This window comes from Rhopilema esculentum, chromosome 9 (assembly GCF_057945365.1).
Source record: "Rhopilema esculentum isolate cy_ngs chromosome 9, ASM5794536v1, whole genome shotgun sequence".
Classification (NCBI taxonomy): domain Eukaryota; kingdom Metazoa; phylum Cnidaria; class Scyphozoa; order Rhizostomeae; family Rhizostomatidae; genus Rhopilema; species Rhopilema esculentum.
The window spans coordinates 2,113,977-2,128,950 of record NC_142823.1 but is presented as its reverse complement, the minus strand read 5'-3'; the positions used below and the strand labels follow the sequence as shown (position 1 = coordinate 2,128,950).

The 14,974-nt window shown below is 37.2% G+C and overlaps 1 protein-coding gene across 2 annotated transcripts; it reads left to right on the top strand.

Annotated features, from left to right (window-relative positions):
- The first annotated feature begins 2,430 nt into the window (after positions 1 to 2,430).
- Positions 2,431 to 14,974, top strand: LOC135688898 (uncharacterized). Of its 2 annotated transcripts, none has more exons than XM_065205954.2 (9): positions 2,431 to 2,591; positions 3,564 to 4,379; positions 4,981 to 5,073; positions 5,629 to 5,673; positions 5,966 to 6,001; positions 6,838 to 6,924; positions 9,451 to 9,494; positions 10,478 to 10,577; positions 12,735 to 14,974. In XM_065205954.2, the coding sequence occupies exons 2-9, from the start codon at positions 3,591 to 3,593 to the stop codon at positions 13,407 to 13,409; spliced, it is 1,869 nt and encodes a 622-aa protein (XP_065062026.2). In that variant the 5' UTR covers positions 2,431 to 2,591; positions 3,564 to 3,590; the 3' UTR covers positions 13,410 to 14,974. The 2 variants fall into 2 exon arrangements, with proteins under 2 accessions (XP_065062026.2, XP_065062027.2); XM_065205955.2 differs by having other exon boundaries at positions 11,457 to 12,877.

Below are 14,974 nucleotides of genomic sequence, written 5' to 3'. Positions count from 1 at the left end.
CATCACAAATTCTTGAATTAGTTCGCGATCATTGGACAATTCTATTGATGAGCAATTTGATTCAGTCTTAGACAACGTATCCTAGCAAATTTTGGCGGTACGAAATTTGAAAATGGCTTTGAAAAAGCATCATTTTACAGCATACTTGAAGCTTTTTTGTCTGACACTCCTCAAATGATAAAACGTCCGATCAAGGGTCCGAAAGAACAAGATGGAAAATATCAATTAAGTTGTCGTTCAAAATAGGCCAGTCAGAAACGTGAGCATCGGTATGTTTTTCTAATCAGTACCGCGTGCCAATGGGAAAATTACCATTGGAGTCCAAGAGAAAAAACGAATTACTTTTGTCTACACCACAGCAGCTTTTTAGTTTTTATGTCGATCGATTTCAAAACTGCTAGATGTAAAGACGACAGGGCTGTGCCAATTATCTGAAACATGTCGTTGAAATAGACTTTGGCACACTCTCGGTTATCTAAACGATGTTGCCAGATGGCAGAATCACTTGTTCCATACACACGAGATCGAGAAAGCTGCTGTCTTTGATATCCAAGCAACTTATGTAAAAAGAGGCTCAACAGGAAAATCTGGCTCCGATTAACTCCATATCGAATATCTTGTTCTGGCCTTAAGGTAAATGAAAATGTTACAGCAAAACACACAAAACACACAGCTTCGTGAGCTACTAAGTCTGGCAGGGCGAGTGGATTATTGGAGGAGCATGGATAGTTTAACGATACTGTTAATCTGCACAAACTAACATTGTCAGGGCAAGATATGTCATGTCAGGGCAGGGTTCTTGTTTCCGAGAAATTTGTGTAGTATACCAATGAAAAAGTAGGGATTTTCTTTACAATTGTCTCACAACCTCCGTTTCCCAATATTTCCAATAAATATAGGACCTTGGAATCAAATTTAAGAAACAATTTGCGATGCAAACTTTGTGTATAAAACACTTGCTAGAAATGCATGGATTACAAGCCAACTACACTTCTAAATTAAACAAAATGTTCACAATTATCTGGTGGTCTAATTTGCAGTAACAAAAAAAAGAATTTAACTTTCTCCCACAAGTAAGATTTTTCGAATTGGCTTTCATTATCTATCACTTTGTCAAGTTTTGAACAAATGCTAATGGAAAAATGAAACATTCAAATGTGATTGCAAAGGTGGGCTGCTTGTTTGGTAGTCTAAAACTTTTTTGTAAAAGGCATTTTGTCGAAATGACTCCAACTATGAATTTCAACACAGGGTAGATTATTTCGGAAAAAGAATTCTGTGACTAGATGAAGGCCTTTTGAAACTTGGTAGTTTGGAGTCTCTTGTTGATATTACGATTTAAGCAAATTGAGGACATCGGAAATGTTCCAGCAAATCATAACCCTGAAATTACGTTAACCGGAATCGCTTAAAGCAAAACTTTAAGACTGAAACAGTAGCGTTGATAAATGGGAGTCAGTAACTGCAAACCCCCCCCCCCCTCGCCATGAAGCTTAACTGCTATTTTTTCGGAAATTTAACATGGTTGTTTTTTCAACGCAGAATAACATTTTGACAAGAAAGATTGTTAAGCTGAATAAACATAAAAATATCTCAAAATATAAAAATTTCAGTTCTGATGTCGTTCTGTTATTTTTAAAAATATCAAGTCTTGATAAATTTTTGTCGGAAAATCTATGTGTTTTGCCTCTCCTATGAATTTTTCTATTTACGCCACCTCACTGAATGTTTTTTCTTTGAATTTCATTAAACCTAATTAAACTAGCAAGACAATATCAAGCTTGTACTCTGACTAATAAAAAAGCCTAATAATTTGAGAGATCGTAAGGAAATAGGGTCGTACAATGAAATTTGAAATCCCAGCCTCAAAGACAATTTTTACAACGGGCCAACTTGTCACTCAGACTAACACTTTCCTATAGCAAAAGGGACTGATTTGAAATTGCAGTGATGGCCAAGAATTCTATTGACATAAAAAGATAATATACGGTGATATTCTTACAAGTATAACATTCATTTGAATAAATGCCCACCAGTATACAACTTTGATTGGGGACAACCTGCTGTTTTTCGACACCCAAAATCACAAAATTTAATCCAAGGATAAAATCAAATTTCATATTTTCAATATAGATAATAATTTTTTTGCATCTAACAGTTTGTTATGTAAAACAATTGATTTCATTTCAGCTGCGTGGGACGTTAGTTATTATCAAGCTTAGTTCCGTTTTAGCAAATCATGTGTTACTTTTTATCGCAATACTGATTGCGCTTAACTTTTGGGATTATAAGCTAGTATCAAGCAATATATCGCTTCACTGTTCTAATCACTAACAGTATTTATACTAAGGAACCCAACATTTTCAATGTTTAAGCGCCTGCTTCTCTGGCGTATAGTTACGAATATCGCCACCTGTTACGATGCGTCGAATAACAGTGCGATCATGAAGTCATTGCTAGGATTCCATCACATTTCGGCCTAACATTACTGAATAGAAATTTTCATCGTAAAACATCCGTTATGGAATGGACATGACAGCGAAATGCTCGTGTGATACTGGTATAATCAGAAATTCAATGCTTTTAGCGAGGTATGATTTATTTTGCTTACTTGAAGATAATTTCGTAACGACAAAGTAAGGACGAAACCGCATTTTTCCAGGAAACCAAAGATAAATTCTTCAATGAAGCTTTATTTTTCATCTCAGATATGGAGATCGCCCTCTAAACAGTTCGATTAACTTTAAAATTTACCGAAAACATCAATGGCATTATTCGCCAAAACTTAGTATTTCATTTTTTAGAGTACTGAGAATCTTTTCGAACAAATTTTAAAAATGATATTTGATTTGAAATATATCAATACAATAATAGATTTGTTAATCGTAATAATGAATACTCTGAATCGAAAATAACAAAAAATAGTGTAGCATTAAAAGATGCACAGCAAAAACTGTTCTTTAAATACCAGAAATAAAGGAGGTAAGTCGAAAGTCGTTAAAAGAGATATTGTCCTACCGGAAAGAATTAAATTCCAGCCCTAACTTTGAAGATGGGAAAATTAAAATTTAAAGAATACATGATTTGAGAAGATGACATAAAAATTTTATGATTTCTGTTCATTTCGAAGTTTATCATATAAATTTATTCTGATGATATGTAAAATTCTGAATATTCAAGATTTAATTAGAAGATAAGTGAATTTCTGAATACAGCTTGTAAAAATACTGAAGATTATACTAAGAACCCATACAGAAACAATCCATTTGAACGCATGCCTTTCATACGCTGTTAACCATTTGATCGTCTTGTCAGGCAATACATATACGACCTTTAAAGTAATGTTAAATTCGTACCAAAAAAGGCGCATCTAGCCATCCAAATTTTAGCTAGGTTCTCTAGCAGCAAGACTTTGGTGTTTAAAGCCAAGGCGTTGTTTCAGAGAGAGCAGCGTAAAAGCGAAGGCTTTTCGCAGTTATTCGTTTGAGGATCCAAAATTGTTTACTTTAGGATCCAAAAATGTTCGTCTAAATGTTAAGTTGAATATCTGCTCCTTTACCTAGCTGAGGGACGACGAAAGAACTATCCAAATGAAGGCATTGCACAGAATACTAGCTGTTCTTCTTGCGACATTAATCATAGACAATTGTTGTGGCGATAAAAGAGGCCTAAATCTTAATGACTTGCTCGCAGCAGTCAATGCTAATAAACAAAATAAAAATTCGAACAATGAGGAGAGCAATGCTGCTCCACAGCAGCAAACGTTATCATCCACGTCGGTCAAAACACAGGAGTTTAACGACCTTCAATCGCTAATTAATGCTATGAAAGGTGGAAAAGATGGTAACACAGTTAATCTTGATGTAGGGGCGCTGCTAGCAAAACAAAAAGAACAGAGCAACGATAAACCGAAAGATCAGACTGTCGAAATATCGCCAAATGGCGAAGTAACGTCGCAATCACCTGGCGCAAACGCTCAAAAATCGGAGAGCGAAGAGAACAATAAAAATAATGATAGCATCAAAGGTATAAATCTTAGTCAGTTAGCAGAAATGTTGAAACAACATGGAATAGAAAATAATGTTGAGAAAAAAGAGGAAGACAATACTGGGAATACGATGGCGCAATTTCTCGCAAATAAAAAGAAAGACGAGGATAAAATCGATCAACCCGGTTTGCAAATTGAAACAGAAGGTGATAATACCAAAAACGGTCACTCAAGATTCACTTTGCAACAATCACCGGACGGGGGTTTGATGCTTGTACCAGTAAAAGAAGAGAATGGTATCTCAAGAGGTTTAGATATAGCTGATCTTGCCAAAAAGCCGGAAAACTCAGTCGGAGCGACAAACAGACAACAGCTTCAGTTGACTACTCTGGTATGCTTTTTCTTTATTTTGTTCCTACCTTTCCTTTCTTAGTATAAGATGCTATGGATACCCGAGAGGAGCTTTTGCACAGGGACATGCGGCAAAAAGAATCGAATATTTTCTATACGTTTCCAGCTTTTGACTTAGTGGAGCTCTAAAAAATCTTCGTACTGGTGTGTATGCCAGAGAGAAGTTCTTTGTTACGGTCGAAAACAAGCAAAACTGTCTTTGGGGGAGTACATTACTCTTGTCTATTTGAATCTTCTAGTAAACGATATATTTTTTACGTGCAACTCGATCAAATATGCATATGCATATATATTTAATCACTATAAGTTGCACAAAGATGTCATATCAGATGGCTCGCAATAGAACATTGTATATAAATACATTGATAACACTCTTTCTATCTCTTGCCTTCCATCACCCCATCACCACTCCCATAATAGCGACATTTCATAAGAATCGGATAAAAACTAATATGTTTAAAGACATAAGTAAACAACATATCTTAAACGAGCACAAACCTTAATATTTCTCATTGAATGGGATGCACTGCATCTTAATTGCTATAAGCATGGCATATAAGCAAAATCGTTTCTTTCTCAAGGCTCAAGCACTATACAGCCCGTTTCCAGGTGACAACATCCTCCATCTTCATCTGAAAGGAAAAGACGGTAAAGATGGCAAACAAGGACAAAAGGTAACATTTAGTACTCATTCTTGATTCACTACTACAACAACAACAACAACAGCAAGAATAACAGCAGCAACGATGATAACGATTACATGTAGCGATAACTTAAGGACAAATTAATAAATTATTTTATTTTGTACTTCTCCCAAATATGGAAACGACGAAACACCTCGAAGAAGCAAAGAATAGCTGAAGATTGGAATATCAACAAAACAATTTGAGATAAATATTTCACTCACTGATCCAAATACAAGTAATTCAAAAACATAATCATGGATGTTTAAAACTTAAATGGAAAAATAAATTAAACAAGATATGGAGTGAAAAAAGACATGGTACAATTAACACTTTGACGGTACATTGAGTTTTGGTTTTTCTGATTACAATAATGTGACTGTAATGTAAAACGGGTAGTTACAATAGTTATTTGATGTCACTTCTTTTCACTACACATTATGTTTTTGTAAAGTATTCCCCATTAAAGAAGTCATCTATAAATTCCAAACATCATCATCACAAAATTTAGGCTCTTTACATCTGACTTCAATTTCAATCTTTCAGGGACACACTGGGCCACCCGGAACCGTTGGCCCACAAGGTCCAAAGGTATGTTAGAATTCTCTTTGTATCTTTTGATCGACTAAAAGCCGTTTACAAGACAAATTCCAAGTTTGCTCATTTATCACTTTGGTTAAAGTTGGAAGGAAAAGCATACAGATGAAAAAATATTGCAAGTTGAACTAGCCTGCGGACATCATGTAAAAAAGTGGCTGATGCAAGAGGCCGCAGGTTTCTCAACTAACTAGTATTTAATATTTTGCTGTGACAATTTCACCTGTGTTGTCTGATGTTTGTAAACTAGGTTTTCAAACGTGTACAATTTTCTCTCTTACAACAGGGACCAAAAGGAGAGGCTGGAACCTGTGCGAAGGAGGTGAGTTTATCTTTTGCCCTTTCAAAAGCCCATTCTAAAATGATAAATTCAATAAGGTCAATATGATACGTGTACTCGTGTTGTAAGCCTCAACAAAATGAATTCCTAAAATCAGTACTTCCTTTTTTGAACCATCCCTTAACGTACTTCTTGAAATGATCTATAAGAGTGGCAAAGAACAGGTAAGCCAAATGCAGCCAAAATGATCTCTCGATCATTATCATGCTTGGGATTCAGTCAATGGTTTTTGCATCTGCCATCGATAACAAAACATAGTTTCGACTTTACTCCTTGTGCCGTTCTGTTCCAGTATATCGGTGACATATCCAGAACCAGGCAAATATTGTTTTCCCCTACTGATATCTTATGCACAAGGAAACATAAAATCGCCTATTGTTCAGTAGATTTGTCTATTTCGTAGCCAGGATATACCTCAGTACTCTTTTCTCCATATGTCGTCTTCTCTCAGTGGCATTCAACAGTATATTGAATGTAGTAAAGCCAGCAAGGTGTACCTCTACGACATGGACGGAAAGCCCAAAATACCTATTCAATTGTAATTAGTTACTTGATTGGACTGCAATCCAGGACATAAATATTGAGAATTTTTACCATGTCTCCTGCGCTCAATGTTACTGTCTTGCCTATTAAAACGAATGCACTCAAACTATGAATAATGTGAGAAGTGAGAAGGTGAGAAGTGAGAAGGGGAGAAGGTGAGAAGGTGAGACGTGAGAAGTTGAACTATATAAATGTGCACTATATAATGAACTATATAATGAACAATTACTTGAATGTGCTTGAGTGTAACTTTTCCTTCTATACAATTTTTGCAGGTTACTCACCAGCCCTACACATGTACACCAGATGAAATCGACAGTTTGACATCAAGAGTGGACTACCTAGAGAAAATTTGCAAAAAGGTACTTGACAAACGTGCACATAATGCTAGTCAAGAAAAAGCCCAAAGTGGCAGCATTAGAGAAAGGGTAATAGTGCACCCTAGGAGGAACAGAAGGGTTAGGGGTCATGGAGCGGTTATGAGAAACCTATAAATGTCATTTAGCTTAAGTTGCTGTGAATAAAACAAGAGTAGAAGGTGGATGATTTCTAAAACAAACATAATTGCATCAAAGATATGATTCTATTTCAAAAATTGTTAATTGCAGCTTGCAAAATTTCATAACTGTAAGAATGTATCAAGAACAAAGGGCCTGAACTTAAAATTAGCTTTTCAATCGATGGATGGAAGAATTATAAAGAATGAATTGATAAAAATATCCATTCGGGATATACAAATTCAGATAAAGATTTAAGAATCACAAGTATTAAAAAGTAAAGCAAAAACAATAGAGCTAAATGAAAGAAAGGAATGTCAAGATTTTGGTCTTCTGCCATCTCTGGTATAGGGACGGACCTTTTTCCAAAAGAAGTAAACACTAAAAAATAGCAAGCCTAGCCATGACTTAATGCATCCATTACACGAGGAATAGAAATAGAGCTGCCCAGTGTACAATTTTATAGATGGAAAAAAAGGAAAAGCGTCGAAAGTTTTCTAAAAAGGCCATAGGATCATGCGGGAGTTTAATCTAGAAGTTTGCATTCAAAATGCTGTCGTGCTGACAACATTAACCCTTTACCAAGACAAATTTCAAAAATTTTTCGATAACATTACTATTTGCTGTATCTATTTTTAAATCAAAGCTTTTTAGCATATCTGCCTAAATTTTTTTAATCCTGTAAAATGAAGTATGATTGAAGAAAAAGGCAATTTGCAAATTTAGTTGTGAATGACTTGGTAAAAGTGAGCTTCTTGGGTCAGTGATTCAGTGATGATTGGCTTTAGAACCACTGTTTGTTACCACTGTAGTTTAATACTTAAGTAAAATTGAAAACATCGAGAAAATGGAAGTCGTGAAATTGAGGCGTTTGAGAGTAACCTGTTTTGAAACATGAAAAAAAAGATCACAATAATTTCTCAATGAGTTATCTTCGTTGTTGGGGAGATGGATAAACTGAAGACTTGATATTAATGAGACTACCCCCGTCTTTGCGCCAAAAACCAAGAACAAAAAGAATTGAATTCAATGCGCATGCTGTCCATGCAATGACGGGGGTAGGTCATTCGTCAGAATTTGTCTCTCTAACGAGCATAGGATACATCAAGGAGAGTGGTTCTGATTTCTTCCTAACAAAGGGTTTGTGAGTGTTAGATGTAGTTTCCTTCGTCGCAATATTTTATCGGTGTCCTGAAATCCTTCAATCCTTCCACCTTTTGGGCAAAAGTGCCAAACCAGTTTTTTCGAATGTATTCAGGGCTGTTATGAGCAGCTAAGTTGAAGTCGATTATGTTGGTTTTGAGGAAATGCTGTTTCTGTGGCTTGTAGAACCTTACTTTGGAAAAAAATGGCAGTATACAATTTTGCACTGAAAACTTATAACAAAAAAACTTGTAAAAATGAATGCTTTTAACTAAAATAAAATCATGAAAACTCAAAATCCTTAATTGTTATTTCAGATCCAGTTCTTTTGTAACGCTTAGGTTATTCTCTAACAAACTTTGAACAGGTGAAACAGTTTATAAAATTGGCTTTGAAATAAAATTAAAGCTTTGTCTCTACGTGCAAAGTAGATTTCATCCTTTTAAAAGATGAAGTCAAAAAAAAGCACTCAAAAACTTTTAGGAGCTCTAAGGATAAGGGTTAAAGAAAAGGAAGCGCAAATTAATAACGGCAGCTTTTACACATTTTTCAGACAATAGATAAATAACAAATACGTAAATTCAAATATACCATACGTTGTAATACTAATTCTTATGTCTCTACCAGTACAATAAGGAACGGATGGTTTCGGAAGACGATAAATATACCATATTACTTGTTCATCGAATCATAAGGCGATCAAATGCAACGAAACATGATAAAATAATAAAAGAAACAGGACCCAAAACTGGCCGAGCCGTCCTGTAATTTTCTGTTAATACATTTGTCAATCCCTACTAACAAGAATCTTAACCAAGCGAAGATTCAGAACATGAACAGAATAGTTATACTGGTAGCATAGATGCCATCAGTATCACTATTTATATCAACGTTTAATCTTGATAGGTAAATCAATTTTGATCAGAGAGAGTGCCTCGTATTTCCAGTTGGTAGCCCCCCGTACAATAAATACCCTTAAACAATCGGCATTTTCCAATGCAGCTGCGATCCATGTTGATACCCCTCGCCCATTTAACAAACCTAGCAGCTGGCACATTTGCAGATTGAGCTTTAAAGGCCGTTAAGCGATATGCAACTAAGAACTCAACTGTTGAAAGCTAGGTTTTCTCTGATCAAATCTGTCTTTAAGTGTTCTGTCACTGAATTTATAAAAAATGGGACAAAAACTAGTAAAATACTGGAAATACATTGGGCACGGCTAACAAATTGTTTTCTTTCTTTTTACAGCAAGCTCCTACTTCTCAAATCAAGCCATCAGGAGAAAAGGGGGAGTAAGTATCAAATTACACTTCTCAAAGTAAATCGATTTATTGATTAATTGGCCACAGTGAGAGGGGGAGGGGGGGGGTTGCCCAGACCACGGACTGAAACGTTAGATGGATACTAAAACAATTTTAAAGAACACATACCATTGAGGTTTCACTCACGCCAGATATCTCCCCTCTTGCAATCCCTGGAGGTAACGGACGGAGCTCTGGTTGTTTCAAATTCAGTGTGCATCTTCAGAGTGAGAAGGCTGGAAATAAAGGGATCATTTTTTCAAGTGGTTAGCTAAAATGAAAAAGATTATCTTCGTAAAAATTCATATAAGTGGATAACGAGCAAAGGAGGTGGAAAAGTATAGCTTTTTGTAAGGAAAAGTTGCTGTAAAAAGTATCTGAAATATTTTGGAACCACGGCCTGAAAAGATTTAGAGAAAGGATTGTCCATGGGAATGCGAAAATCTTTTTGCAGTTAAATTTACAATACAAACGCAATGTTTACGTCTCTGATGGCACAAATCCGAAAGGGCAGACACAGTAATAGAATTGCGATGCTTTGCGTCCGAGAAACCCCATCATAAACCCCTGTCTCTCTTGCAAAAGCATCAATCAGGTCTTCTATTGTCGAAAAAATTGGCCTACCTGATAGCGTAACCAGAACTTTGAAAGCGTAAACTGAGCTTTGATATCTTAAACGAGAACTTGTTAACCTCAAATCGGTGTTTTTTAAGAAAACTGTATTTTTAGACAGAACCCCCGCTCATCTCCCTCTCCCTATGGCTGAACTCCATTGGATGCAAGGTGCGAAAAACTTCCATTCTAATTATAGAGTCTAATTCTAATACAAAATAGTATCAATGTATGAGAAACAAATAAAAGACCAAAACTTTGTTGCAAACACGTGCCCATCCAGAATACGTCACTTGTATATAAATATATTATATCATGTTATATTATTTATTTTATATTAATGAAATTATTCTTAATTTCAGGCCAGGCAATCCGATGCCAAGCTGCCAGTCGATCTACGAGAAGAATAAAGATGCAAAAAGTGGGGCGTATTGGTTGATGGTAAATGGCGTGCGCTTCAAGGTTGGTTCCCTTTGATCGGTTTCTATTAACAAGCCTACCTGACTTAGTCTTGATCGATTAACAAATCATCATGATGCCTGACAAAATTTATTCCTCTAACAAGGGTACAGGTTTCTGAGACTTTCCGGGGGAGCATACCTGGGCTAGCACATGCATATTCTGAACGTTTCTCAAAGAAAGAGCAACACACCAACCCCCATTTCTCGAAATAACTTCCAATAAAATTACAAAAATAAATCCAAGAAATTGAATATTGGCAGCATGCATATTTTGCTCACAATCACCAACACACAAATATCAGCGTTGCAACGGCTAAAATAGGGAATGTTAATTACGATTTTTTAAGAGCCTAATGAAAATCGCCTCCTTACTTGCACAGCGGTTGGCAATCAATTTTTGCTAGACTACGCCCACCTAAATTCACTTCACGTACTTTTGGTATGCAGGCAAGAAGCGGGTCCTTGGAAAAATATCGAAACCGGAGAAAATTTGTAAAATTCTAGAGAACTATCCTTTTAACACTAGAGAATACTTGTCAAATGAAATTGGCAGTGCAGTCAATGCAATGCAATGTAATGAATCTATGAAAAAAGGATCTTACCCATCCCCTTATTGGTTAACTGTTGGGAAGAGCGTCACACATCCCACTTTGGCTACAGTACTTTCGATAAGCCTATAGTCACATACTAATTATCGACAAATAAAAAGCTAGGAAGCTCTTTAGTACTTTTGCTCGAGTTGAAGCCAATAAAATATCGAATGTGCTTTTGATACAATCGATAAATAGCAGCAATAAAGAGATATAATAAATAGCCCTTCTAGTATCAATAACCGAGTAGCTTAGGAAAAATCAAAGCACACTGAATTTTCATTATGCAGACGTATTGCGACTTCGACCGGATAGGAAAACGTGGCTGGACCCTAGTAGCCCGAGTCAACGGTACCGAGAACCACTTCACAGCAGTCTCAAACACGTGGGCCGACACAAGCGTCATACGTCCGGAGACGGCCTGGGACATTAATCTCCGCTCGACTATGAAGACACACGGCTGGTTTACGGTCGTCAACAATGCAATAAAGGTGTGCTATGACGGGCCGAGCAAATTCTGCGCCATCTTCACACATAATTTAGGGCAGGACTTGACTAGTTTGTTTACAAATGAGTTTGGGGTTATAGTTGACGAGAAATGGAAATTCAAAGAGCTGTTGGCAGCATTTGGGAAAAAGTGCGATACAATCTCTTCACCGGACAAAAGCAAAACGTTGCAATTGAGGAAAGAGTGGTGTGGCCTAAACCTTGGAAATATATGCCACCCAGAGGACATTAATCCGAATCTAAATCCGACAAATCATATTGTTCGGATCGGTTGCATCGGATCATTTACAAAGTCGTGTACTCCAGCCGACTTCGCTCTTGGGCTCGGAGTAACAAGCTGCTTTGATGGATACGGTTGTGGAAGAGTCGGGCCTAAGACAGCTAGTATGCACTGGGCTTGTTCATCGATTTACGGGGCATTTGCACAAACCGCGTTTATTTTTGTAAATTAGGTCCTTCAAGGTAGTTTAGACAACATTAAGGTGGGTCATAGAATTTTAAGGTGTACAGAAATAAGTTTGTTTGATTGGTTATTCCTCTAAATTGCAAGGAAACCTTTGGAACAAGCTGGCCAGTGGCGACAGTGCACTTGTTAGAATTACTGTAGTAATAGATGTAAATATAAACTGTTTAGTAGTGGCAGTAAGGCCTCTAATTTATCACGGATTTGTGACTAAGTTTCGTGGCTGAGCAGGAAAATATTTTGTTATGACATGGCATAAAACAGGCTAAGTAGCATTGAACAGAAAACCTCCATATAAAAAACATAGAAGACGTGCTTGTTATTGCGAGATAGTGCGGGAAGGTGGCCTTATGACTCTTCCATTGCCGATTGCGAATGATGACCCGGTTCCAACCGTATTTGCGAAATCAACTCCGTGAGATGAGAAGCTGATACATACACCAATTTCGTAGCGTGAATCAAAGAAGCTTCTGATATCGGCGATCCAAGCGGGTTACTAGGGTTCGGCCTGCCAACCGGTATCGAAATCGCGACGTACATTTGCCGTAGTAAATCAGACGTGAGGCACATTAAAACGCGTTTTTCTTATCTTAACTAGACCTGGTGCGAATTCATCAAAGGTGGAGGCACAGATGAAGATCGACGGCCCGGATTAGCCGGGGGCTGGACCCTAGTAGCCCGGATTAAAGGCCAGGAGACTGACTGGTCACCAATCTCGGAAAACTGGGCTTCAAACCAAACTCTCAATGACAAAACAGCTTATGACGTCACAAAGACGACCTCAATGAAGAATATGGGCTACGTACTGCTCAACAGCAACGTGTTGTTGGTTTGCTTTACGGGCCGCAACACAGGATGTGCGCCATTCACGCACAGTCGCAACATGCCATTGGCGAAACTTTTTTCAACGCAGTTCGGCGTTGTACCCGACGAACAATACACTTTTGCAACATTCATGAAAGCAGTTGGGAAAAGTTGCGACCTGTCGATATTACGACAGAGCTGGTGTGGTTTGAATCTAGCGAACGTTTGCGACGCTAAAAAGGGCGATCCCAACGAAAAGCCACCCAAAACAACACATATAGCACGAATAGGCTGTATTGGCGATCGAACAGCGACATGCTTTCCAGACGATTACGCCATTGGCATCGGCGTTACGAGTTGTAAGGATGGTTTTGGCTGTAGTAACGTTGGACCTTCTAAGAACATGCATTATCGTTGTGACTATGTGTACGGTGCTTTCTCACAGACCGCATATCTGTACGTACTTTAGATTAAAGTTAATGATAAGTCCTACAAGATAAATGTGCTTGGCACATATTTCAGTCTAGGTAACGATACTTCTGTACTCTTTACCAGAATAGTACACCATATGGGGTCCATCCAAAGCTTCTTTAGAAAATTTTGAAATGCCAACATTCGAAACTCGACCAAATCGAGAAAATCTATGGCATCAGTTACATTAGATCAGGAAAGAAACCAATTCCACTATTTCTAAGTCCTCAGTAAGTCATGCCTATCTTTGCATACATCGTGATATTGCCCTCCAAAGTGTATTGCTACACTTTGAAAATCAGAATGGGCCTAGGCACAGTTTTTGGACTCCAGCCGTCTAACAAAAAAAAATCGAGGCAGCGAAAATTCCAAGAATGAGGGAGTCCAATTCGTTTTTCTGTAGAGAACAATAAAAATCTAAACCCGAAATTAATTATTGCCGTGATTCTTCGCCATCCCGCTCTGAATGGTGGCCCATTAACGATGCAGGGTTATTCTTGTCTTGCTTTGAGACTGTAGAAGTTCTTTTTACACATCGCTGACAATTTACACATCATTGTCAAGTATAAACATCAATGAATTTCTACAGCCCCAACATTTCAAGTTAATGTAATTTTATCGTCAAACACTGTAAATTTCTCCCCTCAAAGACAACATGCTAAGTTAAAGTAGGAGAAGATACGTGCGCTTTTCATAGCATCACGGTATCTGTTGAAGTGGCTCCAATCCTTTTGTGAAACGTCATATTCTGTATGCAGTTATTATGTTTATTTCTAATCTGACAACGCTTCGAATTAGTGATCATTTTTTAGCTTAACTAACAATTCAATGTTAAGGTATCCCTAACCTATACTAATTTTGAAAATATTGACTTGAATCAAGTAAATTAAAACCACTTAAAAACTGTTTTATAAATCAAAGCTATTATCTTCTGCCGGATAATGGTTTCAGACATATAATTGACTGTGTATTTGCAACAAATCTCCCAGCTACTGAATTTTTGCAATTGTTGTTCTTGCGTAGGCAAATAGACAATACAAAAACCTGACTTATTCCGCTTATTCTTGGGAGGAACAGTATTCTTGTCACAATGGACGTGCCAAGCTTCTGGTAGCAGTCTTTAGTTGACGGTATCGGTACGAAAACTCAAATATGGAAACCGTGGATTCAGTTTTCTGTCCGTTGTAAGGAGATAAGCAAAATTTCGGGCAAAAATACCCCCTCTCCCATTTTGGAAGCGGCAGACGTTGGGAGGTATATAAAACGAGGGGGATCTACTGCAGGTCAATAAAAGCACAAACACCTGATCAAAATACCTATTCAATTAGAAGAAAAATAAAAATTGAATTTTTTATCTCCCTGCTGACGAAACTATTACTTGTAATCTTAGAAAATAGATGACAATTCAATTAGACTGTCAAATAGAAAAGCTGGCAAAAAAAGATATGTCGAAAACTCGAGTGCACCTAGAATTCGAAAACTCGGTGCAGTCGAAAGGCTTGTATTTTGAAACATCAGCAGGCTTCATATCTTATTGATAAATGCCGCAGAGGGGGGGGGGGG